The sequence below is a fragment of the Neovison vison genome, chromosome 9 (assembly GCF_020171115.1).
Source record: "Neovison vison isolate M4711 chromosome 9, ASM_NN_V1, whole genome shotgun sequence".
NCBI classification, from domain to species: Eukaryota; Metazoa; Chordata; class Mammalia; order Carnivora; family Mustelidae; genus Neogale; species Neogale vison.
The window spans coordinates 21,508,431-21,535,384 of NC_058099.1; the positions used below are offsets into that span (position 1 = coordinate 21,508,431).

General features: G+C 43.9%; 1 protein-coding gene and 1 pseudogene across 1 annotated transcript; one reads left to right on the forward strand and one right to left on the reverse strand.

Moving 5' to 3' along the window:
- The first annotated feature begins 1,860 nt into the window (after positions 1–1,860).
- PTGR1 (prostaglandin reductase 1) lies at positions 1,861–26,954 on the forward strand. The gene is made up of 10 exons (XM_044265141.1): positions 1,861–2,003; positions 3,663–3,778; positions 5,386–5,431; positions 6,198–6,254; positions 12,811–12,978; positions 14,921–15,038; positions 15,941–16,096; positions 18,830–18,938; positions 23,047–23,165; positions 26,705–26,954. The coding sequence occupies exons 2-10, from the start codon at positions 3,673–3,675 to the stop codon at positions 26,813–26,815; spliced, it is 990 nt and encodes a 329-aa protein (XP_044121076.1). The 5' UTR covers positions 1,861–2,003; positions 3,663–3,672; the 3' UTR covers positions 26,816–26,954.
- Positions 8,264–8,819, reverse strand: LOC122917354 (annotated as a pseudogene).

The following is a 26,954-nucleotide window of genomic DNA, read 5'->3' on the forward strand; positions in this document are numbered from 1 at the left end:
AGAGAGAGAGAGAGATCATGAGCAGAGGCAGAAGAGACGCAGGCTCCTTGCTGAGCAGGGAGACCAATCCCAGGGACTGGGATTCATGACCTGAGCCAAAGGCAGATGCTTAACCAACTGAGTCATCAAGGCAGAGCTTTAGAGAGGTAACTGAAGTTAAATAAGGTCATAAATGGGTGTGCTCTAATATGTGATTGTATTTGGAGACAGGACCTTCAAAAAGATGACTAAATTCAATGGAGACTGTTAGGTGGGGCTTAAAGAAGAAAGACACATCAAGGATGTGCATGCGCAGAGAAAAAACCCTGTGAGAACAAAAAGAAGGTGGCCATCAGCAAGCCAAGAAGTGTGGGCTCAGGAGAAGCCAAACTGGCCAATACTTTGATCTGGACATCCAGCTTCCATAATTATAAGAAATTTAAATTTCTTTTGTTTAAGCTATTCAACTGATGGTAATTTGTTATGCAGCTATAACAACCAATAGACATTCTCAGAGACACCCAGATTTCTTTCAGCTCTTCTGTTGAAAGCTTTTTTTTTAAAAAAGATTTTATTTATTTATTTGACAGACAGAGATCACAAGTAGGCAGTGAGGCAGGCAGAGAGAGAAGGGGAGGCAGGCTCCCTGCTGAGCAGAGAGCCCAATGTGGGGCTCCATCCCAGGACCCTAGAATCAGGGCCTGAGCAGAAGGCAGCTTAACCCACTGAGCCACCCAGGCACCCCCCTCTGTTGAAAGCTTTTCAAGTCACCAAACAAACCAACTTTCCTGCAAAGTTGGTAATACTACACACCTAACATCTGATTAGCACTAAATTTTATGTTACTATTTTATGTTGAAAGCTGAGAAGTCTGTCTCTTGGAGTTCTGAATCTTTGACTCAGTGCCTTGTTAACTGAAAGCCTAGCAAAGAGAAGAGATGAATCTGACTCCTGATGACATTGACTAGTTTAGGTAATCCAGGCCCAAGCTTTTCATAATTGGCCCCTGATTGGTTTAGAGACATTTCAACCAATGAAAGGTAGAGGAGTCTTGCTAGGAATTTTGTGACATGGATATTTTTGTTTCCTTTAGGTCCATAGAGCTATTGCAGCCACTGTGTCACTCTGAGGGAAGCAAGCCTTTCTGATGCCCAGAAAGCAGTGTAATAGGATAAAATATGCCAGATCTTGATTCAGACCAGACCTGAAGCCCATCCTGCTTCTAGTCACACGAACCAGTAAATCTCTCTTATTTTTTAAGCCAATATGAGTCTTATGTAACGTGCAAACCACCCCCCACAAAAAAACCCCAAAACAAAAAACCCATTCTAAATGATACAGGTAGGTGCAAGGGTACAAATCTGAATAAAGTCAGATCTCATCCTTTGGGGGAGCTTAAATTCATTTGCACTGATCAAATTGGCAAAAAGTGAATACAACAGTAATACATTTTGATGTTAGCTTTCGGTAACAGAAACTCACCAACATTGATGGTAGGAATGTAAACTGCTATTTATGGAAAACAATCTGGTAATATATTAGGTGTATTAGTCCCTGGCTGGATCAGAACTCAGTGGGAAGTCTGCTTGAGATTCTCCCTCTCCCTCTCTCTGCCCTTCCCCCATTCTCTCTCTCTCTCTCTCTCTAATAAATAAATAAATAAAAAGTAGAAAACTCTGCCCTCTGCTCAGGGATCCTGCATGTGTCTCCTTCCTGCCTGAGCGGGGAAGGCTGCGGCTGGTTCTCCTGCACACCATCTTTGCACCCAGTTCCTACTTAGGAACTGTTCCAAGTACAGTTCCATCTGGGCAGGGCTCCGATGGAGACCTTTGCTATTGGAAGCACACCCCTACACACACACACACACACACACACACACACACATGCACAAACTTGCAGGAGCAGCTCCGCCCTTGGGGGAAGCCCCACCCTCTCTCCAGACGGTCTTAAATTCAGTCGGTGGGCGCTCTGCTGCACAACCCCAACCACATTCTCTGTCTAGGTAGTGGAACCTGCGGACTTGGGTAAGTAAACATCTCCGCCCCGCTCTTTTTTCCTGCTGAGTTCCTAGAATTCCCTATCATGGAACGTTTGCGCGTTGTTCTCCCTCTCTTGCTTAATAATTTAAGCGTCTTGCACTACGAGGAAAGGGAAAGCCAGATGTCCCGATCGATGCCCACGGGCCCCTCCTTGTTCTTGGAGGGTTCGGCGACAAGCTGGAACGAAGCGCACGGCCCGTCGGCATTTGGGTGCACGGCAAAGCTGCCTTAGCCAGGGCGGCGGCTGGCCAAGAAACTTGCGGGACTGCAAACCTGGGACCATTGTGGAAGGAGACGAAAAGAAAGGGGTCGGAATTCGGTTAGTGGAGACGGGCGTGTACGGGAAAGGAGGTGGGAGCCAAGGGCGAGTGTGCCTGAGGGCACTGCACCAGGACACCCTCCTTTGGTGGGTGGAACTGTCCCTGAACTTCGGCTGCCTCTGAAGCCACATCCTTTCGAGGGGGGCGGAGGACGACTTCTGAACTTGCAGCGAGGTCAGAATTCGCACATGGCTGCCTTTTTGGGAAAAGAGACCTGTAGAAGAAACTCGCCCGGAGTTTGCGCGCTTAGACAGGCCTTGTTCCCAGCCCACGTGAGATGAGTCTTTGCTTTTGAAACAGCGCTGGGAGTTTTGCCATCGATCCGCTGCGTCCGATTTGGTTGGGCTAATTTCCGGCCAGGTGAAGACAATTCGTTTTTGCGTTCCCTCCGTTTCCATAAAATCCCAAACTACCGAGGTTCTTGCAGTCCCTTGGAACGCGAACACGCAAGCGGGGTCGGTGGGGCGCGGACCGCAGAAAGAGCTGACGGCCAGAAATCACTTCTCCTGCGGCCGGAAAGCTCCGCCTCAGTTTTCTCTGTTCCGGGGACCCCTAACTTTCCTGCTTACTCTGCGGCGGGACCGCGGAAATAGCGAGCGCGGACCGGTCCGCTAGAGGTATAGGCGCACACGTGAGGAAGGGGCGGCTCCCGGGGGACACGGGGGACATCCATCCAAGCAACATGCCCCGATCCCAAAGCTCTGGGGCCGCCTGCGTCATCTCTCTGGTTTCTTGTGGCGGCGAGCGTAGACCCCGGATTTCCTGTTTGGTGGCAGAGTCACCTCGCCCCGGAGCGGAGCGGCAGCGCCACGCCGTGGCGTCCGGAGGCTGAGACTGGTGGCCTCGGTTGTGTCCCTCTGAACGACACGGGCCACTTCCGTTCGGTCCGGGCGTTGGACGCTCTTTCTCAGGATTCGCTGCCTGTGAGGCGAGGAGCGGAGTGTTTGCCCGCCGCGGAGCTGTCCGGTGCCCTAAGGCAACCCCAGCGGTGGCTGGGAAGGAGGTGTCAGTTTTAACATTTGCCCTGTCTTGGAGATTTCTGAGGAAGCCTCGGTTTCCTCATCCGTGCTCTCTCCACTGGCAGTGATAGTAATGCCTCAGTCTGAAAGGGAATTTATGGGGGTAAAATGAGATGATGCGTCCGAAGTGCTCAGCACAGTAACAGAAATGTAGAAAATTCTTAATGAATGTGGTTGGCGTGAAATGGTTTTGGAGAGAAGCAGACGATGAATGGATCCTGCTGCCGGGCTTCAGGGCAGGGGCCGGGAAGTCGTCAGGATCCAGTCACGTCCTGGTAGTCGTCTGTGTGTTGACTGTGTTCCAGAAACTTCAGGATGGTTCGTGCTAAGAGCTGGACCCTGAAGAAGCACTTTGAAGGCAGCCCTACTCACAGCAACTTCGAGTTAAAGACAGTTGAACTCCCATCCTTAAAAAATGGAGGTAAGTCACAGATTTGAGCTGGAAAAGACTATCGGTTAGCCTTTGCTGCACAATAAAGTACTTTGACATTTAGTGACATCAGACGACACGTGTTGGCTTGCAATTCTGTGGGTTGGCGATTTCGGCTGGATTAAGTTGGTGGTAACTCTGTAGGTTTCATCTGGGCTAACCGTTCTTCGAGGATGGACCTTACTCGTTCGTCTGGTGGTTAGCAAGCTTTCTGCAGATGTGTGTGCCTGAGGCCTCTGGGTGGCCTTTCTAGCAGGCTGGCTTCTAGCCAGCTGTGAGCTCTGTCTTCTCAGTGGTCGCACTGATCTAGAGCACCAGGTGTTAGCAAGTACATTTTAAGCCTCTGTTTATATCATGTTTGCTGCTATGCAGAGCAAGTCACATAGCCATGTCCAAATTCAAAAAGTGAAATTTTTTTTAAGACTTTATTTATTTGTCAGAAAGGGAGAGAGAGAGCACAGGCAGACAGAGTGGCAAGGAGAGGCAGAGGGAGAAGCAGGCTCCCTGCAAGGAGCCCGATGTGGGACTCGATTCCACGATGCTGGGATCATGACCTGAGCCAAAGGCAGCCACTTAAAACCGACTGAGCCACCCAGGTGTCCCGAGACATAGACTTCTTGATGGGAGGACGGCAAGGAGGCCCCATACAGCGATGGGACATCTTTGTGACAATTTTGCAATCTGCCACAGAGACTTTCTCAAGGTTTTCTGTTTGAAGCCTTGATGTCATGTGGGAGGAGGATCCCTCTGATTTCTTTCATAATTGAAATGGTACATTGTTTGTGACTTTGACAAACGCTAGGGAGGATTTCCTCTCTGTCCTGGCAAGCCTGATAATGGGGTAAGCAAGTGGGGTAAGTAAAGCCTAACAGCCATGTGCAGAGCTCAGATTATCCTGTGCACAGATAGGAGGGAAAAACTCTCATCCTTCACTGAGGAGTCTCCCATCCCATTGGGGGAAGTGGAAGGACAAGGCAAAACCCTACAGAAATCTAGGGGAGAGAAACAGTAGCACATAGCATGTTTGGAGATTAATTCAGTAGAGCAGACAATAAGGGGTATTTACAGGTGGGTAGGCAGGCTTGGAGAAAGGGGCATGCAATCAAATAACTGGTCAAGTTCAGTCCCATCTAAGTTGGGATAGATAGCCAGGACCCAGATTCAAAATTCCAGAGAATGTGTGTATGAGGGTCACTCCAGCAAAATCTATATTCTTTAGTCCTAACAGGGGCTGTCAGTGAAACCTTATGGGAGCACGGGAACATAGTGATTATAAATGTGGCCCTGACCAAGTTCCTTAATCTAAGCCTAAATGAAATGGAAACAGTAATAGTTGGGAATATCATATGAAATAATCCATGTAAAGCATGGAGTGAGTTCTGAGAAAGTCACATGATGATGATGGTGATGGTGAGGCTGATGATGGTTTGGGCTGGACCCCGCTTGTCTCTTCAATAGCAAGCACAGAAGGGCAACCCTGAAGCAGAAAGACGATCTTATTTAGAATGTTTACTTTGACTGTTTATGTAGAATGCCAAAGTCAACGAAGGCATCAAACACTGAGTTTCTAATTGCCTGTGGAATGCTTTATTTTATAGAGGTCCTGCTGGAAGCTTTGTTCCTTACTGTGGATCCGTATATGAGGTATGATTTTCCTCCTAAAAAGTTACATTTTGTGCTTTGGACCCTGTTTTGAAATAGTCCATCTTTTAACATATCCAACTGATTGTCATTCCCCCAGTTGTCCCAGTATTATATCCGTGATAAGATTCATGGATGCTCATCTTTGCCAGCAAAGGTTTGAGAAGTTTGATGAGAGATTCCCTTGGCCCCTCTCTTTGACCACCATTTCCTATCTTAATATGCACAATTTGCCTCTTACTGTTCCCGAAAAAGTAAAAGACTAAAGAAACCCAAATCCAATTTGTCCATTTCACTACTGACAACTAATTTGGGTAGAGGAAGATGGTAAGACTAAAATAAGCTTTTTTTGCCTTCCATTTAACTGTATTCTTTTAATTTAATCAAATATGTGTACCTAGTAAACAACTCAGGGAAGGGAGGGAATAAAAGCATTTGTGCGGCACTAACTTCTCAGTAATTTTGCTTATTGGTAAACAATGTAGTCATCTTCCTTTAAAATAATTGCTTTCAGAGCTGATCAATAGAGATTCAAATCTAAGGTAAAAAAAAAAAAAAGTTTCCAAATGTTAACTAACATCCCTTTTTGTGTGGTTAGTAGGATTCTGTGACGATTCCAATTTGTAAGCCTTTCCAATCAATTCTCCTGCCAACCAATACCAACCAATTCCCCTGCCAAAATCAAGAGTCAGAAACGCAGCCCATGGAGCCACCCAGGTGCCCTTTCCCAAGAAGTCTTTATGTATTAAAAATGGATTTTTTTTTTCAGAGTGGCATCCAAAAAATTGAAGGAGGGTGATGTGATGATGGGGCAGCAAGTGGCCAGGTATTTCTGTGTGTCTCAGTGTCTGAGAAATATGTCTCTCCTTTACCTCCTTCTGGGTCCGCTTCTATCATCCCTATAATTTCTTCAGCCCAAGCTTGGGAAACCTTGCCCCTTTCCTGACTAATTGGGATGGAGGGAAGCCTGTGAAATTACCATCACTACTTAAAAATTACTTAAAAAATTATAATTGTCCAACTTACAGTTATTGCAAAAATTCAAGTAAATCAAAAATTAGTATCATGGAGGGACGCCTGGGTGGCTCAGTTGGTTAAGCAGCTGCCTTCGGCTCAGGTCATGATCCCAGTGTCCTGGGATCGAGTCCCATATCGGGCTCCTTGCTCCGCGGGGAGCCTGCTTCTCCCTCTGACTCTGCCTGCCTCTCTGTCTGCCTGTGCTCGCTCTCGCTCGCGCTCTTTCTCTCTGACAAATAAATAAATAAATAAATAAAATCTTTAAAAAAAAAAAATATTAAAAAAAAAAATTAGTATCATGGAAACTGGAAGATCCCTCACCAGCTGAAACTTAGAGGTGACTGTTGTTAATGTATTATTATTTCAAAAATTTTTAGTACACCAACTAGTATTTATAATTTTTCTTAAATAATGGGATTATATGCCCTTCAATAAATTGCCTTTTTCCACTTAATATGTTATGGATATCTTTTTGGTAATAAGTAAATATACTACCTACCTTTTAATGGCTGCAATTTTTTAAAAAAAATCAATCTTTTTTTTCTCCCAAAGATTTTATTTATTTGAGAGCGACAGAGCACACATGGAGGGGGTAGGCACAGAGGGAGAAGCAAACTCCCCACTGAGCAGGGAGCCTGACACAGGGTTCAAACCCAGGACTCCAGAATCACAACCTGAACTGAACTCAGACGCTCAACCAACTAAGCCACCCAGGCATCCCTTAATGGCTGCAAATTTATCCCATTGTTATCTGCTGTGTAACTAATCTGCTCCTAGTAGCAACCATTTCCAGTTTTTTCTATCACAAATAGTTCTACAAGGAACATGTATGCCTCTTTATGTGTATGTCTGTGTATTCTCTGCCTACTAGGATGAATATTGCTTCACATTAAATTCCCAGAAGTATAAATTATAGGTCAAAGGAGATGCTTATTTATTTATTTATTTATTATTGTAGAGAGAGAGAGAGAGCACAGGTTTGGGAAGGGGCAGAGGAAGAGGGAGAAAGTCTTAAGAAGACTCCATGCTGAGCACAGAGCCCAGTGCAGTGTTCAATCTCAGTACCCTGAGATCATGATTTGAGCCTAAACCCCATCAGATGCTTAACCAACCTTGCCACCAAGATGCCTGAGAGATGCCCTTATTTTTGGAATGTGCAATCATCTAATTTATAAGAAGATGTAACAATATTTAAAATGATACAAAATATCAATTTCAAAATGACATCAAAAAGTGAGTGTATTTAGGGGCACCTGGGTGGCTCAGTGTGTTAAAGCCTCTGCCTTCGGCTCAGGTCATGATCCTGGGGTCCTGGGATCGAGCCCAGCGTCAGGCTCCTCGGGGAGCCTGCTTCCTCCTCTCTCTCTCTCTCTGCCTGCCTCTCTGCCTACTTGTGATTTCTCTCTCTCTGTCAAATAAATAAAATCTTAAAAAAAAAAAGTGAGTGTATTTAACCATACTCAGCTCATAACAGAGCAAATGGGTAAGAAGAGTAATTCATGCTATAGCATATTGTTAATGCAAACTGGCAACAGAAAAAGTTGGTAAAGGAAGGCAGAAGAACTCTTAGTTCTTAATTTATTAATTAATTCTTTTTTTTTTTTTTTAAAGATTTTTTATTTATTTATTTGAGAGAGAGAGACAGTGAGAGAGAGCATGAGCGAGGAGAAGGTCAGAGAGCGAAGCAGACTTCCCATGGAGCTGGGAGCCCGATGTGGGACTCGATCCCGGGACTCCGGGATCACGCCCTGAGCCGAAGGCAGTCGTCCAACCAACTGAGCCACCCAGGCGTTAATTAATTCTTAATTCTTTTAAGAATTAGAACCAAAGGGCTCCATTATTTTCTAGCATCTGCTCAACGTTGTACCTATGTTAGAAATGTACATGATGGGAACTCCAGGGATCTTCTGGATCCTTCCTTTAAGGTCCTGGTCAACTGTAGCCACAATATAACACTTGTGCTCAGTTCCTCTCTGTACTAAGCAGGCATCTGCATAGATTCCTTTGTGTGTGAATGGTAACCATTCAAATCTTGGATCCTTGGCAGTCCTTAGAACTACTCAATACTTTTGCCCCAATTTCTCAGTTTCATCCATTACACAGTCAGTTATACAAGGGATACACTTAGCATAGAGACAGTCCATCATTGTACTAAGTCAAGTTTGACTTTAATGGAAAAGTTGATGAAGTTGGTATCAACCAGGATGTGGTATGGTAGGCCCAGCTGGGTGTTATACTGGAAGAATAAGCAGGAAGGATTTGGGGGGACTTGGGATCTTTCTTTTCAGGTTTTAATCTATCCTTCTCCTTAAGCCTCTGATCTCAGAGACTAAGCATTTCCTTCATGGTCTCAATGCTTTCTTGATTTCTTTTGCTTCCCCTTGTTCACACCTTACTCTTGTTTCTTCTGGAATCACCAACCTGAGAGAAACACATTTAAAAAAAATTTTTTTAAAGATTTTTTTAAAAAGATTTTATTTATTTATTTGACACAGAGAGAGAGATCACAAGTAGGCAGAGAACACGCAGAGAGAGGGGGGGAAACAGGCTCCCCGCTGAGCAGAGAGCCCAATCTGGGGCTCGATCCCAGGATCCTGAGACCATGACCCGAGCCGAAGACAGAAGCTTAACCCTCTGAGCCACCCAGGCACCCCAAGAAACACATTTTTTTTTAAAGATTTTATTTACTTATTTGACAGACGGAGATCACAAGTAGGCAGAGAGGCGGGCAGAGAGAGAGGAGGAAGCAGGCTCTCCACGGACCAGAGAGCGCGATGCGGGGCTCGATCCCAGGACCTTGGGATCATGACCTAAGCCGAATGCAGAGGCTTTAACCCACTGAGCCACCCAGGCGCCCCAAGAAACACATTTTTAATTTGAAATTTTGACGTCAAATTGCTCTTTGAAAAGATTGTATGAATATCCACTCCCTCCAATAGCATATTAAAGAACTTGTTTCCTCATACCTATATTTCTATTGCTTATCATCTTGGCAATCTAAGGTGAAGTCACATTGATGTTTCCATTTAACTTCCAGCGTTGGTGGTATAGTGGTGAGCATAGCTGCCTTCCATTTAACTTCCATTTCTTTCATTATTAGCAATGTTGACTTTTTGGGTAAATTATCAGTTTTCTTCTGTGAATATCTTTATGTCCTTTCCTTTATTCCTTTAGGTCTTTTAATCTCTTACAGTGATTCATGAGATCTTCTTATGTGTTAGGAATATTAGTGTTGCAAATATTTAGGTCTTTGTTTATTTTTATCTTTCTCCCATGTCCAATCATAGTTTAAAAATTTTATGTGGGGGCACCTGGGTGTCTTACTTGGTGGAGTGTCTGACTCTTGGAGCATCTTTTTTTAAAGATCTATTTATTTATTTTACAGACAGAAATCACAAGGAGGCAGAGAGGCAGGCAGAGAGAGAGGAGGAAGCAGGCTCCCCGCTGAGCAGAGAGCCCGATGCGGGGCTCGATCCCAGGACCCTGGGATCATGACCTGAGCCGAAGGCAGAGGCTTTAACCCACTGAGCCACCCAGGCGCCCCGACTCTTGGAGCATCTTACTCTTGGTTTTGGTATAGGTTGGGATCTGAGGATCATGGAATCGAGCCCCCCGCCCCCCCAATATGGCTCTGCCCTCAGCAGGAAATCTGCTCAAGAGAATTTTTTTTTTAAGATTTTATTTTTTTATTTAGTTGACAGAGAGAGATCACAAATAGGCAGAGAGAGAGAGAGGGGGGGGGAAGCAGGCTCCCTGCTGAGCAGAGAGAGCCCAATGTGGGGCTCGATCCCAGGAGCCCCGGATCATGACCTGAGCCAAAGGCAGAGGCTTTAACCCACTGAGCCACCCAGGTGCCCCTGCTCGAGAGAATATTAAGAAGTCTTTGCATTCAGGATGGAGCCCAATATGGGGTTTGATCTCACAAACCTAAGGTGAAATAAAGAGTCAGATGCTTCACAGACCGAGCCACCCGGGTGCCCCTAAATTCATTTATTTTTTAAAGGATTTATACTAACATAAGTATAAGTCATATATACTAATGTAATGTTGGGAAAGAAAAACTGGGTTGCAAAACAAAGTGATTTCAATTATGTAAATCATACAATATACATTAAAAATGCATTTATTTGGTTTTTTAAAATCCAGTATAATTAACATGCAGTATTATTCATTTCAGATATACAATATAGTGATTCAAAAATTTTATACATTATTCAGTGCTCATTACAATAACTGTACTCTTGGAGCGCCTTAAGTGTTTGCCTTTGATTCAGGTCATGATCCCAGGGTCCTAGGATCAAGCCCTGCATCTGGCTCCTTACTCAGCAGGGAGCCTGCTTCTCCCTCTCCCTCTGCCTGCAGCTGTTCCTGCTTGAGGTCTCTCTCTCTCTGTCAAATGAATAAATAAAATCTTTAAAAAAAATTAAGTGTACTCTTAATCCCCCATCACCTATTTCACCCATCCCTCCAGGGCCCACCTTCCCTCTGGCAACCTCCAGTTTGTTGACTTCATTTAAGAGTCAATTTTTTTTGTTTCTTTGTCTCCTTTTTCCTTTGTTCATTTGTTTTGTTTCTTAAATTCAACATATGAGGGCACGTGGGTGGCTCAGTCAGCTAAGCGTCTGCCTTTGGCTTAGGTCACGATCTCAGAGTCCTGGGATTGAACCCCACATTGGGCTCTCTGCTTAGCAGGGAGTCTGCTTCTCCTTCTCCCTCTGCCCCTGCTCCTGCTCTCTCTTGCACACATGCTTTCTCTCTAATAAATAAATTAAAAATCTTTTTTTAAAAATTCCACATGTGAGTAAGATCATGTACTATGTGTCTTTCTCTGACTGACTTCTTTCACTTTGCATTATGCCCTCTGAATCCATCCATGTAGTCGCAGATGGTAAGACTTCATTCTTTCTGATGGCTGAGTAATATTCCATTGCAGAATGGAATATTCCATTGTGTATGTATGTATGTATGTGTGTGTGTTGTTAATGTATTATTATTTCAAAAGTTGTTTAGTACACCAACTAGTATTTATAATTTTTCTTAAATAATGGGATTATATGCCCTTCAATAAATTGCTTTTTCTTACTTAATATATATACACACACATACATATAAACCATATCTTCTTAAACCATTCTTCTATAGGTGGACACTTGGGTAGCTTCCATAGTTTGGCTATTGTAAATAATACAGGTAAACATTGGGGTGTGTATATCTTTTTGAATCCAGGGGTAAATATGAGAGTGCATATATCCTTTTGAATTAGTATTTTCATATTCTTGGGGCAAATACCCAGTAGTGGAATTACTGGATCATCTGGTAGTTCTATTTTTAATTTTTTTAAAATAATTTTTCCATTTTTAAAAAATATTTTATTTATTTGACAGATCACAAGTAGGCAGAGAGGCAAGTAGAGAGAGAAGGGGAAGCAGGCTCTCTGCTTAGCAGGGGCTGAGATCCCAGGACCCTGAGATCATGATCTGAGCTGAAGGCAGAGGTTTAACCCACTGAGCCACCCAGGCACCCCATTTTTAATTTTTTGAGGACTCTCCATAACTTTGTCCACAGTGGCTGTGCCAGTTTGCATTCTCATAATATACATTTCAAAATATATCATTAAGATTGCTGTAACACACCCCAGAATATTAGCCGTTATTTTTGTATTGTGGGATTAGAACTGATATTTTTATTTCATATGTCAAATTTTCTAAAATAAATGTGTTACAAAGCTTCATGATCGGGGGAAGACAGTAAAAAATGGTAACAGTGGGGGAAGGTGGGAGAAAGAGAGTCCACAGATGAGACTAAAAAGAAGCAGCTTAGAGGAGGAGGCAAAAATCCTGGTGAAGTTAGTATTATGGAAACCAATGAGGAAGAGTCTGGGTAGCCCAGAGTGTTGAATACAGTAGAAGGGTAAAATCAGATAATGAATGAGGAGTGTCCACTGGATTTTGCAATCAGAAGTTGTTGTGACCCTAGTGGAGTAGCAGGGCTGAAAGGCAGGTTGCGCTGGAGCGGACAGTGCTATAGATTTGGGAAAGAGGAGGGGCTAGGGATGGAGGGCAGCCCCTGAAGAACAGAAGAAGCTGATGTCCAGGGCACCTTGAGCCCGAGGATACATGCCTCCTAGAGAGAAGTGGGTGAGGACGGGGACAGATGTGGATCCAGTTCAGAGAGTTCCTCTCTAATGGCCCATATTTTCTCTCAAGGAGGCGGAGGAACCAGAGGTGAGGAATTATGATGGAGAGATGTGGTGGGATATTTAATCATGGATTATTAACTTTAGTGCCCTTTTAGGAAACCACCCATGCAGCATTCCAACTCTCTTGAAAGAGGTTTCCCATGTCGTAATGTGCTTTATCTTCCAGAGTTGTGGAAAGTAAAAACTCAGCCTTCCCAGCAGGAGCTCTGGTAGTAGCTTTTTCAGGCTGGTCGACGCACTCTATTTCTGATGGGAAAGATCTGGAAAAGCTACCCGCAGAGTGGCCGGACACCATCCCAGTGTCTTTGGCTCTGGGAACAGTGGGCATGACAGGGTGAGTTTCATGGGTGTATTTCATTTTGTTTAAAAACATGACATTCTGGTTTTCTAAAATAGTTTGTTCAGAATGTGGTCAGCACATAGGGTGTCTTGCGGCTATCCAGGCTCCAGAGATTTAACATTCCCCCAGAGTTTGTGTTGCTTCCTTCATTGGACCTCTGTTTTCTCTGCCAAGCTGGAGATGTTCGTGTGTTTTGTTCTCCAATCTGTTATTGATTGAAGTCCCCCTTAGACCAAAGTGTGCCTTTAATTTTTCCTTTAAGATTCCTTTTCTGTTGACTTCATCTTACCTCTTTCCATTTTTAGAAGGGTGTGATGTTTGGGAAAGGCCTTGTGTATCTTGGGTCAATATGTCTAACTGAGAACTGATTTTAGAATTTTCTAGAATGGAGATTGGGATGGGAGGGGTACTGATTGTCATGGGTGGAATGACACAATCAGAAAATGCACCTTCTGCTTCTCATTTGAGGTTACGCTAACTTGTCTGGCACACTCTGGCTTCAGTGTTCATTGGGGTGGTGGTTCTGTTGATTCATAAGAATCACCTGGTTGGGGCGCCTGGGTGGGTCAGTGGGTTAAAGCCTCTGCCTTCAGCTCAGGTCATGGTCCCAGGGTCCTGGGATCGAGCCCCACATAGGGCTCTCTGCTCAGCGGGGAGCCTGCTTCCTCCTCTCTCTCTCTCTGCCTGCCTCTCTGCCTACTTGTGATCTCTGTCAAATAAATAAGTAAAATCTTTAAAAAAAAAAAAAAAGAATCACCTGGTCATATACAATCCAGGTGTTCGTGTTCCAGCATTTCTGAATCAGTGGTCTGAGGTGGGGCCTGGGAATCCAAATTTTTCATAAAACTCCAGTTGATTCTGAGGCTGATGGTATGCCATCTGACTTTCAAAAAACACTGTGGGAATATTAGCTTTTAGATCCTTAGAAAAAGTGCAGATTTCTGTGCCTTTCCCTGCCTCACCTTCAATTTCCAACCCTAATGGGTCCCCAGATATACTCAGAGGCAGACATATAATTTCTGTTTTGTATGGAAATAACTTTACATGAATTTGTCTGAAATTTTGCAGGCGGCTTAGCAATCACCATAGTGGATCCAGATTTCATTGGCTCAGACTCAGGGGTGCTAAAACATAATAAATTCAGTGATTGTTCACATTGTTCAGGTTTAAAACTCAGAATTTCCTTTTTTTCTTATCCCTAGGGTTGATGCAAAGCTCCAAGAGCTAACACAGATTCTGTGTCAGGGAAGGGAGACAACAGTTTCTTGAACTTGGTCTATCTTAGTCTTATACTGGTCTCCTTTTCCCACTGAATCCTCTGCCACATCGCCTTCCAGGCTGGCCATCCAAGCTGGTGGGTTCTTCACCCAGTATTTGTCAATACTGTCTGAGCTGCATTTCTGAAGACCCCGTAGTTCTTTCTTTGCAAGCTAACTTTGACATCCCCTTTGGGATGAGATGGGGAAATGGCATAAGTTCTTCCATCCCACTTAGGAGCCATGGGAAACTCCCAGTGTCTCTCTGGGACCCACTTGTGCCTAGACACTGCATACCATTCTGTCTGTCCTGTTGATGACATGGAGGCTTTGCTCACAAATTTCGCTCTCTTCCTAGGACACACATGTTCTAGGACACACTGTTGTAGGATCCCTCAAGTGGATCTTCTCTTGCTTCTGAGACTTTACCTAGGGATTGACAGGTGCAGCCCCTTTCCATCCAAGTCTCCATTTCTTCTCTAGTTCCCATCATCTTTATTCCTAAGGAGGAGATGGACCATTAGTGGTCAGTAATATTCATTTCCTGTGGTTTTTTTTTTTTTTGTCTTTTACTTGGACCCACAACACTGGGCTGTCGAGAAGGACTTCAGGATGGATCTGGATGAGTTATAGGGGAAATCAACAAATCAATCCAAATATCTTTAATTTCCTTCCCTCAGGCTAACCGCCTACTTTGGCCTACTTGACATCTGTGGTGTGAAGGGTGGAGAAACAGTGATGGTTAATGCGGCGGCAGGTGCGGTGGGCTCTGTAGTGGGGCAGATAGCTAAGCTCAAGGTAAGTGGCTTCTTTAAGTGCCAAACATTTACTCAGCACCCACAGTGTGCAATGAGAACACAACAGTGAACAGAGCAGACCTTCCCCAGTTACAGAATTCAGTGGAGTGGGTCTTGTTTAGAAGTTGAAGATGCATTCAGAATATAAGAGATTTCTGAAGAACTACTCTCTGTACCAATACATTCTCTGGTCTCATCCTGAAAGTGCTTTTCAGAATGTTCTCTAGTTCCTCTATGATTAGACAGGATCTAGTCCAATGCTTTAGCCCAAATCAAAGAACAAGGGGGCAGTCACTGGGAGGGCTGACAAGGGGCCTGAGAGTCCCAGAACTGAGCCCAGATTATAGTCTAAAGGACCACTGTACCAAAAGATAGCATGCAAGTAACTGCAAGAGAAGACCAAAAATAAAGAAGAGAGTCTGGGCGCCTGGGTGGCTCAGTGGGTTAGGCCGCTGCCTTTGGCTCAGGTCATGATCCCAGGGTTCTGGGATTGAGCCCCGCATCGGGCTCTCTGCTCAGTGGGGAGCCTGCTTCCTCCTCTCTCTCTCTGCCTGCCTCTCTGCCTACTTGTGATCTCTCTCTGTCAAATAAATAAATAAAATCTTTAAAAACAAACAAACAAACAAGAGAGTCAAATACAAAGGTTGTCAAGCCAGCAACTTAAAATGAGCTATAAACCACATAACCAGAGACTGGTCAGAGGCAAGCAGAAGTTACGAATTGGGCTGTAGGCTGATTCAAGGACGAATTTCACCTATAGACCTATTGGCCCATATGGTTATCTTCACATATGTGGCTCAGCACTTGGGGTGTTATTGGGGAACCTGACTGTACTAGCTAGGAGGGGGGTTGGTCCATGCTTTTGACTTATAAATGGTTTCCATTTTTTCCCTCCCCATTTAGGGCTGCACAGTTGTTGGAGCAGCAGGGTCTGATGAAAAGGTTGCCTACCTTAAAAAGCTGGGATATGATGTTGCCTTTAACTACAAAACAGTGGAGTCTTTAGAAGAAACTTTGAAAAAAGCCTCTCCTGATGGTTATGATTGTTACTTTGATAACGTGAGTACAAATTGGACTTAATATCTTATTTACTAACAAACTACTATACAAAAGAATATGCTTCTTGAGTTTCCACCTAAAATATGTAAAGAGAGTACATATGCCTTTAAAAGAACAGGTGTATTGAGATAATAATTTACCCATTTTTAAGCTTTGAACCTAGTGGTTTTTAGTACATTCACAGAATTGTACAATCATCACCACAATCAGTTTTAGAACATTTCATTATCCCAGAACGATGATGCTGTACTCATTATAGTCACTCCCTTTTGGTCCCCAAAAGTGGTCTTTTGTGACTAGCTTCTTATGCTATACATTAGCATGTTTTCAAGTTTCATCCACGTTGTAATGTGTCTCAGGACTTCATTCCCTTTTTTTATGACCACATAATGTTCCATTGCCTGGATATACTGTATTTTATTTATCCATCCATCAATTGATGAGCAGCTGAGTAATTTTTACTTTTTGGCTATTATGCTTAATGTTGCTATGAACATTCCTGATCAAGTTTTTGTGTGGATATATGTTTTCATTTTTCTTGGGTATATACCTATACATGGAATTATTGGGTCATGTGGCACCTCCATATTTAACATTTTGAGGAACTGACAAGCAATTTTGCAAAATGGCTGCACTGTTTTACATTCTCGCCAGCAGTGTATGAGGGTTCCAATTTCCCTACATCCTCATCAACACTTACTATCTATGATTTTTATTATGGCTATCCTTGTGGGTTTGAAGTAGAATTTCACTATGGTTTTGATTTTCACTTCCCTAATTGCTAATGATACTGGATGGCTTTTCATGTGCTTATTGGCCATTTGTATATCTTTGGAGATATGTCTGTTCAGATCTCTTGCCCATTTTTTAATTGGGTTGTTGGTTGGGTTTTTATTTATTTATTTATTTTTTAAAAAGATTTTATTTATTTATTTGACAGAGAGAGATCACAAGTACGCAGAGAGGCAGGCAGAGAGGAGGAAGCAGGCTCCCTGCTGAGCAGAGAGCCCGATGCGGGACTCGATCCCAGGACCCTGAGATCATGACCTGAGCTGAAGGCAGTGGCTTAACCCACTGAGCCACCCAGGCACCCTGTTGGTTGAGTTTTAAGAGTTCTTCATAAAAGCTCTGATAAGTCCCTTATCAGATATAGTCAATTCTCAATATTCTTGTAGTTATGTTCTATCAAGCACCACCAACCCTGAACCATTGCTTCTAGGGGAATTATGTACATTTATATACATATTTCAACTTGATTATCATCTTAAATCCTAAAAACAGTTCTTCCCTACAAGCTTCTATTTTTTTTATTTTTCTTTTCCTTTTTAAAAAGATTTTGTTTATTTGACAGAGATGGGGAGAGAGGAAACACAAGCAGGGGGAGTGAGAGAGGGAGAAGCAGGCTTCCCACTGAGTAGGGAGCCCAATGCTGGGCTCAATCCCCTGGACTCTGGGATCATGACCTAAGCTGAAAGCAGATGCTTAACGACTGAGCCACCCAGATGCCCCTTTCTTTATTTTTCAAAAGAGAAAAGGAGGTTCAGAAGTGGTAAGAAGCTCACCTGTGGCTGCCCCACAAACTCATCCCATATTTGGGATTCACACTCCATCTAACCAGCCCCAGAGCTGGAGCTTTTTTATCTACTCTGCACTGCCCTCTACTGCTTTCCTTCCCCAGTAATCTCTGGGAGAGCTGAAAAAAGAAGACAGAGCCTTGGCCTTTGTTGACCTTGCCTGGGAACTTTGTGTGTCTTCCGTGGCTCTAGGCTTGTCTCCAAATGATCAGGCAAGCTCTGTGTGTGTTGATTTCCAGGTTATAAATAAATGTTAGCAAGTAATCCCATTCTCAAATACGGAATATACTAATAAGGAGGATTGGCTCTGGTTTGCAATTCTTTTCTCCTGGTCTATGAGTTGTTTTTCACTTTCTTTTTTGCTTTTCTTTCACTTTCTTGATGGTGTCCTTTGAAACACAAAAGTTTTAAATTTTGATGAAGGCCGATTTATTTCTCCTTTTGTTGGTTGGGCGTTTGGTGCCATGTCTAAAAAGGCCTTGCTTTATCCAAGGTCACAAAGATTTACTCCTATTTTTTTTCTTTTTTTCTAAGACTTTTATGGTGTTAGCCCTTATATTTGGGTCCATGATACATTTTAAGTTAATTTTTGTGTATTGTGTAAGAAGGGGTCTGATTTCATTCTTTTCCATATCCAGTTATTCTACACCATGTGTTGAAAAGACTGTTTTTTCCTCCAATTACATTGTTTTGACCCTCTTTCAAAAATCAATGAACCATAATGTAAGGGTTTATTTCTGGACTCTCAAGTTAGTTCCGTTGATCTATATGTCTGTGTCCACACTGTCTTGCTTGGTACATCATTAGTAAGTTTTGAAATTGGAAAATGTGTGTCCTCCAGCTTTGTTCTTGATGTGGCCTTTGAGTATTTTTTCCATGCTCTTGGATAGGGGCAATGAGATTACTGAACTGATCAGAGAACTCCAAAATATGATAAAATAAAACATGTAAGTTATATATGGTATGTTCCTACAAATAAAAATGTCCAGCCTCTCCTGTCTTTTTCCAACTGCAATTTTCTGCACTGCTGTGCTAACTCAATCAGGTTTTTTTTTTAAATTCTAGAATAAATTTTGTGAAATGATGGATGTGACTTCTCCTGAGTCTTCTAGTGTTTAGATTATTTAACATGGGTTTTGTTTTCATCCTGTCTGTGTAGGTCGGTGGCGAGTTTTCAAACATTGTTATTCCCCAGATGAAGAAATTTGGAAGAGTTGCTATATGTGGGGCCATCTCTACATACAATAGTACTCGCCCGCTTCCCCCAGGTAATAAGCTCGTGCACATGATCACAAGGCAGAAAGACAGGACAAGGAGAAGATTCACGGATGTGTTATAGGCCAGTGACTATCAAAATGTTAAAAAGCCTTCCTGATATTCTTGATGAAATAGTGTTTATTAAACTAAAAATATGTAATTTCATATATTTGTACTAAATAGCTTATATCACATTTTGATACCAAGAAATAACAGAATCTAAAAATATAGAAGCATGTTGATAATTTTTAAAAGTTTTAGTTTTTTACCTATTGTTTTGGGCAAAGTTGTAAAAAGGAAACCATGATTTGGTTTAGAAACAGAACACCTTGGTCTGGCTGGTGCAGTGTAGGGGCTCTGTAGGATACTTGAGACGTTGCTGGAGGTATGGGGTTGCGGGGAGGATGACTTGACAGGTGAAGGGAACAATGAGCTGCCATTTCCTTCCGATGGTAGTGGTGGTGGTTCCTAGAGCAGCAGGACACACTGGCTCCCCCAAACTGACCATTTCCAATGAGAGGGAAAGAAGTGTGCATTTCCCCTCTGTTCCTGGATTGTCCTTGTTTTGTTTCTGCTGTGCCTCTGTCCCCCACTTCACTCTCCTATGCAGACACCACCCCCTCCCCTCTATACCACAGATCCAAAAGCAGTATCAACTCGAGAACTGTATTCCTTAAGTCCTGCTTCTCTGAGAGACATGGTACAGGCCTCTTACTCCATGAGTGGGGAGATGAATGACAAGAGGACCAGAGGCTTTTTTTTTTTTAAGATTTTATTTATTTACTTGACAGAGATCACAAGCAGGCAGAGAGGCAGGCAGAGAGAGGGAAGCAGGCTCCCTGATGAGCGGAGAGCCCGATGCGGGGCTCCATCCCAGGACCCTGAGATCATGACCTGAGCCGAAGGCAGAGGCTTAACCCACTGAGCCAACCACGTGCCCCGACCAGATGCTTTTTTAAATCTTATCAGCAAGAGACTAAAAGATGGGTCTTCTGAACTCCTCATACAGAGTCCTTCTCTACTACAATTCTTTTTTATTTTTTTGAGATTCTTTTTGTTGTTGTTGTTTAAACTTTATTTTAGAGAGAGAGGGAGCCAGTGCAGGGAGAGGGGCAGAGGCTGAGGGAGAGAAACTCAAGCAGACCCCAAGCTAACACGGGGCCTGATCCCACAACACTGAGATCAAGACCTGAGTAGAAACTAAGAGTCAGTCACTCGATAGACTGAGCCACGCAGGCGTCCCTCAAGACTGCCACAGCTCTGTGCTGTCCGTGAGATTACAGATTTATCTGTGGCCCCCCCCAAAAAAAAAGGAGAAAAAAGAGCAAAAAGGAATCTTGGAGAGTGTCATTGGGATGTGGGAGGATAGCCATAAATAAATTGGGTGTTCATTCTGTGATGGGTTTCACTTATGGGAATGAAACCCTAGAACCCAGCTAGTCAACAACCCCACAACCACACTGAGACAAGTGAGCGAGACTGGAAGAGGCTGAGAAAGGACAGCTTGTAGATTCCCTCTTGGTTGTGAAAAATCAAAGACACTACCTTCTCTAAGAAGACTCCAGGTACATTTGGCAGTCTTATTGTCAGGGACTTTTCCCCCTGTATTTTCCTGACCGATGCTAAGCTAAAATCATGGGAAATCTTCTGGCTGCCCATTGAGCAAAGCTCCAGGATGCATTTTCTTGACCATAGTCCAATTAGGTACAGCCAAATATTTTGGGTCCAGTAACTTGATCTAGTCTTTTTAGCAATTAGGGTTTGGAAGTTCAGCTGCTCAGATACGTCTTTGAGACATCAGCTGGCCTTGTCCATCCATTTTAGACAAGATTCTGCCCTGCCTCTGATCTCCAGAAATTCTGATATATTTCACTGTTAGGATAGCTCAGGGGTAATTAATTATTTTCCAGCTTTAATGCCACATTAAAGTGCCACATTCTTTTTTTTTTCTTTGATGGGTTTTAACTATATTTTGTTTTATTTTTTTAAGATTTTATTTATTTCAGAGACAGAGCATGAGTTGGCAGGGAGGAAGCAGAGGGAGAGGGAGAGGCAGACTCCCACTGAGCAGGGAGCCCAACATGGGGCTCAGTCCCAGAACCCTGAGATCATGATCTGAGCTAAAGGCAGATAGTCAACTGAGTCATCCAGGCGCCCCAACATTTTTTTTAAAATTTAAATTCAATTAATTAATATATAGTATATTATTAGTTTCTGTGATTCATCAGTTGTATATAATATCCAGTGCTCATTCCATCAAGTGCCCCCCTTTAATGCCCATCACCCAGTTACCTCATCCTGCCACCCCCCTCCCCTGCAGCAACCTTTAGTTTGTCTCTTATGTTTGTCTCCCTCTCTGATTTCATCTTGTTTTATTTTTCCTTCCCTGCCTCTGTGTTAAAATGCTGTATTCTTATTGATCCCAATAAAGAAACCGTATTCCCATCAGGGTGGATAAGCCCAGAAATAGTATTTCATCCCCTTCCAAGATGAGGAAATAAGGATTCCAATCCCTAACCTAGAAAGAAATATGCTTGCTGTGGGTCTTCTGAAGAAGCCCTCTTTGTGCCAGAGCAACCGAGCGTCTGGACTTGCCACTCTCCTGTGTCACCGTCATATCTCACTCATCTTGCAACAGTTTCTTTTGATTTAGGAAAAAGCCCCATTTTTCTTACTGCTCCAGTGACTTTCTTCAAATACTGAGTGGGAACCTTCAGCTTGAGTGATGCCAGTCCCCAAGGACGTCACAAAAAAATTCTGCCAGTCACCTTGGCTCTTCTTCCTGGGCATTTTCACTTGACTTCCTGGAACTTTTCACACTAAGCTCAGGGGTCATTCCCTCGGTTTCCCGTTCCTTCGGATCCTTGGGAAAAGCCAGACAACCAACACAACCTTTCCTCTCTCACACAGAAGGGTACTACCTTCTTAATAGGCTTCCCGGTAGCCTAGGGCTTTTTCTAGGCTGGTGGTTCTCAAACTGTGGGCCCAGGATCAACAGCATCATCCTCTCCTGAGAACTATAGAAATATAGATTCTTGGGATCCACTCCGTATCCACAATCAGAAATTGGGGGAGCAGCCAGCGTCCTCTTTCCACAAGCTCTCTGTGTGATTCTCATACACAGCAAATTGTGAGACCGCTGTTTGGGCCGACTCTTGGTATCCCAAAATGACAAGGCCCAGGACAGGTGGAATCACTGAGCCTCTTGATCTGTTCTCTCTTGGCTCTCAATAGCTTTTTTATATCTGCTTTGAGAAGAGAACAAAAGACTCATAGAATGAGTGCAGTAAGTGATAAAGAAAAGAACATGTAAAGTATCGAGACTATCAGGGTATTTATGCCTGAGTAGCACAGAAATATCTCCACAGGTTATCTTCAGGACATCTTTCTGTTCCAAAGAACTGTTTGGGACGTTTTCGATGGGTCTTGCCCCTAGCAGGTGAAGGCTGAACATCCTCTGGCTGCCTGGCCTGTGTAAGGGCTCTGAGTGTGTGTCAGTCCGATTGCTGCTGTGACAAACTCTCTCTAGTTTAGTGGCTAGCAACAACACAGATTTATCGTCTTATAGTTCTGGGGATCAAAAGTCTACAATGGGTCAGTAGGGCTGAATTCTTTCTGAAGGCTCAACAGGCTGTTAACTTGCCTTTTCCAGCTTCTAGAGGCTGCTGCATTCCCTGGCTCGTGGTCCCTTCCTCCATCCACAAAGCCCGCAGCACAGAGTCTCCCAGTATCTCTCCCTCCCTCTCTCTCCCTCACTCACTCTGATCTGTGTTTCCAGCATTGCACATTTTTTCCTGCTTCTGACTTTTCTGCCTCCTTTACAGGGACCCTCGTGATTATAATGGGCCCACTGAGTAATACCCAATAATCTCTTCAGCTGAAGGCTCTTAACTTGATCATACCTGCACAGTCCCTTTTGCCATGCAAGGCAAGAAATTCACAGCCATCTTTGGGGACTCTGATTCTGCCTGCCTCAGAGGCCAGGTTGATTTATGGAGAGCCCCATGGATCGGAAACGAGTGGAGAAAGCTAGAACGGTGACGTGACTTGTACTGCTTGTGTTTTTGCCACGGCCACCTCCCTGGACCCTGTCACCTAAATGTGTCCTCCCATTCACAGGCCCACCCCCAGAGAACATTATCTATCAGGAGCTCCGCATGGAAGGGTTCATCGTCACCCGCTGGCAAGGAGAGGTCCGCCAGAAGGCTCTGAAAGACTTGCTGCAGTGGGTCATGGAGGTAACTGTCCCCCCGTTGCACACAAGAGCCCATTCCCTCTCCACACTATAGGTTTCACCTCCACGGCGAATACAGGTGCATCTCCCTGCTCCCCCTTTTGGAATAAAATCCCAGAGAGAGTTGTTTACGCTCACTGTCCGCAGTTCCTCTCTGTCCATTCTTTCTTAAACCCACGTATCAGGCTTGTACCCTCTTGCCATTCTACCAGATTGCCTTTGTCAAGGCTGATGATGTCCTCATGCTGCGAACTGCAAGGTCAGTGGTTCACATCCTGTGGCTGTGGTGAGCATTGACAGAGGTGATCACGCTCTCCTCAGTACCCTTTCTTCCCTGGGCTCTCGGTTTTCCTCGCAGATTTGTCCTTCTCAGAGGATCTTCTCCTCTGCCAGCTCCTTTCCTGCTCTCCAAATGAGTAACAGAGTGTCCCAAGGGACGGGACTGGGTTCACTGGGCTTCTTTTCTTCTCTACCCACAGTCTACCTATCCCTTACGTAGCTCAGCCTGGCTCTTGGCCTTAAATATCCTCCAGATGCGGACGGCTCCTGAACGTCTGTCTCCAGCCTGGGGCTCTGCCCCGGACTCTCGGCTGCTCAGCAGCAGCTGCACGCGCATGTGTAATACACATCTTTGACTCAACACGTCAAAAACCAAATATGTCTTGATCTTTCCTGCCAGACCCATTCCATATACAGATCTCACCATGTCAGTTACAGCAATTCTATCCTCCTAGTTGCTCCATCCAAAAACCTTGAAATCATCTCTTTGATTCCTTTCTTTCTCTGCTACCCACACCTCCTCTGTCAGCAAATTCTGGTGGCTCAACCTTCAAGAACCCGCAGAATCTGACCAGCTGTTCCACCTCTGCTACTTCCACCCATGTCCAGGCCACCATCCGTTCTAGCCTGGATGTTGCAGGAGCCTCTGTGTGATCTCCTGACTTTATGCCCCAACAGACAATTCCCATCACAGCTGCCAGAGTGACCTTTTAAAGCACAAATCAAACCATGTCATTCTTCAGCTCAGATCTCTGCAAAACTCCCTATTTCATATAGAATAAAACCTACAACGCTATACATGACCTGACCTTCATTACCTCTGCAATTTTATTTCTTAGCATTCACCCCCTTGCTCACTCTGCCCAATCCCTCCCCACCTCCCTCTGTCCCTCTGTAACTGCTTCCTTAATTCGCTCATTCCCTTTAGGACTTTGTCAAAAACTACCTGCTGAATGAGGCAACTTTTAAAATGGCCCTATTTTTAAATTGCAATCCCCTTTCATTTTTAAAAATTTATTTATTCGGGGGGGAGAGAGCATACATGTGAGTGTGTGTGCTTGCAAGCCAGGGCAGGTGGGGGGAGGACAAGCAGATTGTACACTCAGCACAGAATCCACTGAGGGGCTCGATCCCATGACCCTGAGATCACAACCTCGAGATCATGACCTGAGCAGAAACCAAGAGTCTGATGCTTAACCGACGGAGCCACACAGGCGTGCCTGCAATCCCCCTTCGTTCTTGATCCTCCTTATCTTGCTTTTACCCATAGCAATCATCACCTTTTAACATAATGTATTCTATAATTCACGTATATTTGTCGCCCCTCTCCCTCTGGTGAGAATGTAACCTCCACAAAGGCGGTAACATTCGTGCATTGTCAAATACATCCGGAGATGCATATAATCGTGCCATGGCTCTTCCAGGCCCTTGGTTGGTGTCTTAGGGCCATGGCCTCAGATCCACAGGAGAAGTCTATCCCCTTGTCCTGTGCTGTGAAACTGTCCCACCGTAGACCACATGGTTATTCAGAACACTGCATAGCACTGTGCATGCTCTTCTGGCAGCCATGGAGCTTGGTGCTTTTCCCAGTCCAGCACTTGGAGTGCTGAGCTGGGCTCTTTCCAGGAAGCTGAGAAGAGCTGAATGATTTTTAAGTTCCCAGTGTGGAGCCTGTTTGTCCCTGTTGGTGAAATCTGATCTGTCCCTCCCACTGTCACAGCTGATGACACGAAGCCACTGTGCTGGGGTCCTGCATGCCTCCTTCTGACAGAGTGGACCTAATGACAGTTTTGTTTTCAGTAACTAGTAAATTGGCCTAATTTCTCTCTTATTTTTTTTTTCCTCATCACTTCCCCTTCTGAAAAATACGCTTTTCTTTTAGAATAGTTTTCAATTTACAGAAAAATCACAAAGTTAGGGGGTGCCCGGGTGGCTCAGTCGTTAAGTGGCTGCCTTTGGCTCAGGCCATGATCTCAGGGTACTGAGATCAAGCCCCAAATTGGGCTCCCTGCTCAGTGGGGAATCTGCTTCTCCCTCTGCCTCATCCCCTGCTTGTGCTCTCTCTCTCTCTCACTGTGTCTCTGTCAAATAAATAAATAAAATCTTAAAAAAAAGAAAAATCACAAAGTTAGTACAAAGAGTTTCCCTGTATGCTGTACTTTTTTTTTTTTTCTGACAGAGATCACAAGTAGGCAGAGAGGCAGGCAGAGAGAGGGGAGGAAACAGGCTCCCCGCTGAGCAGAGAGCCGGATACGGGGCTCAGTTCCAGGACTCTGAGATCCCGACCTGAGCTGAAGGCAGAGGCTTTAACCCATTGAGCCACCCAGGCGCCCCTCTGTATGCTGTAGCTTAATTTACCATATTATTAACACTTTTATATAAGTATTCATCCTGTACTTTGAATTTTTAAACTTCGGGTTACAGCTTTTAACCCCTTTCCAGGTTCTTTGCCTCTTTAAGAACAGGATAAAGCTGGGGCTTTCTAGTCAAGTGTTCAAACCCCAGATCCCATGCATATTAGTGGCACGACCACCAGGCAAACAGTCCCTCCATAAATCCATACCGGGTGCTGAGCCATCAGTGGAATATATTAGGAAAGTAAGTGATGTCCGTATATTAAGAAAATAAGTAAGTAACTCCGGTCTCCACGTAAGGCCCCTTTAAAAAAAACCTTGAAAATGTAAATTAATTCCACTTAGTAGACTGCCTTGTAGTAGAAAGAAAAATAAATCCTCACTAAATGAACCCTTCCCTCCCACACTCCTAAATGAATATTCAACATATATTGAAAGAATCTGGGCTAGATGTGAGGGCAGACTATTACACTGCCATGATATTTACATTTGCCGAACAGGCTCCACCTCTTCAGGGATCAAAGAGGCAATGATGCTACGTCATGAAGCTACCAGAAGGATTAAAACAGATAATATCCTGCAAGGGGGCCCCTTTTTCCATCTTCTTCCATCTCCTCTGAGATCATTATCTTATTAAACTTTCCCATATAATTTACTTAGAAATTGCTTGTTTACTTCCTGTGACACTTCTCCTGTTATTATGCTGTGATCTAATACCTATTATCAAAGTTTTATTCAGACTTTGTGGATCATGCTCCGAGATCGATTAGAAGTTCATTGGGGGGACAGAGCCTCCATCTTAGATTTCCAGGTTTCCCATAGTGTACCTGATTAATTTGCTGCTATGATGAGAAGAGTATCATTTAGAATATGATATTAATCTGCTATATTTGTTGTCGTTCTGATACAGGGTAAAATCCAATACCACGAATACATCACTGAAGGATTTGAAAACATGCCAGCTGCGTTTATGGGAATGCTGAAAGGAGATAATTTGGGAAAAACAATAGTGAAAGCATGAAAAAAATGACACATGGAATCTAGCGTTTGGGTGATTAATTTCTTTTTAACCATTTAGTAAAAATGTGTATTACCTTCATTATCTAAGAACAGTCGTTGTGATGAGTTTGATCTACCTAATAAAACACATTTAACTGGTA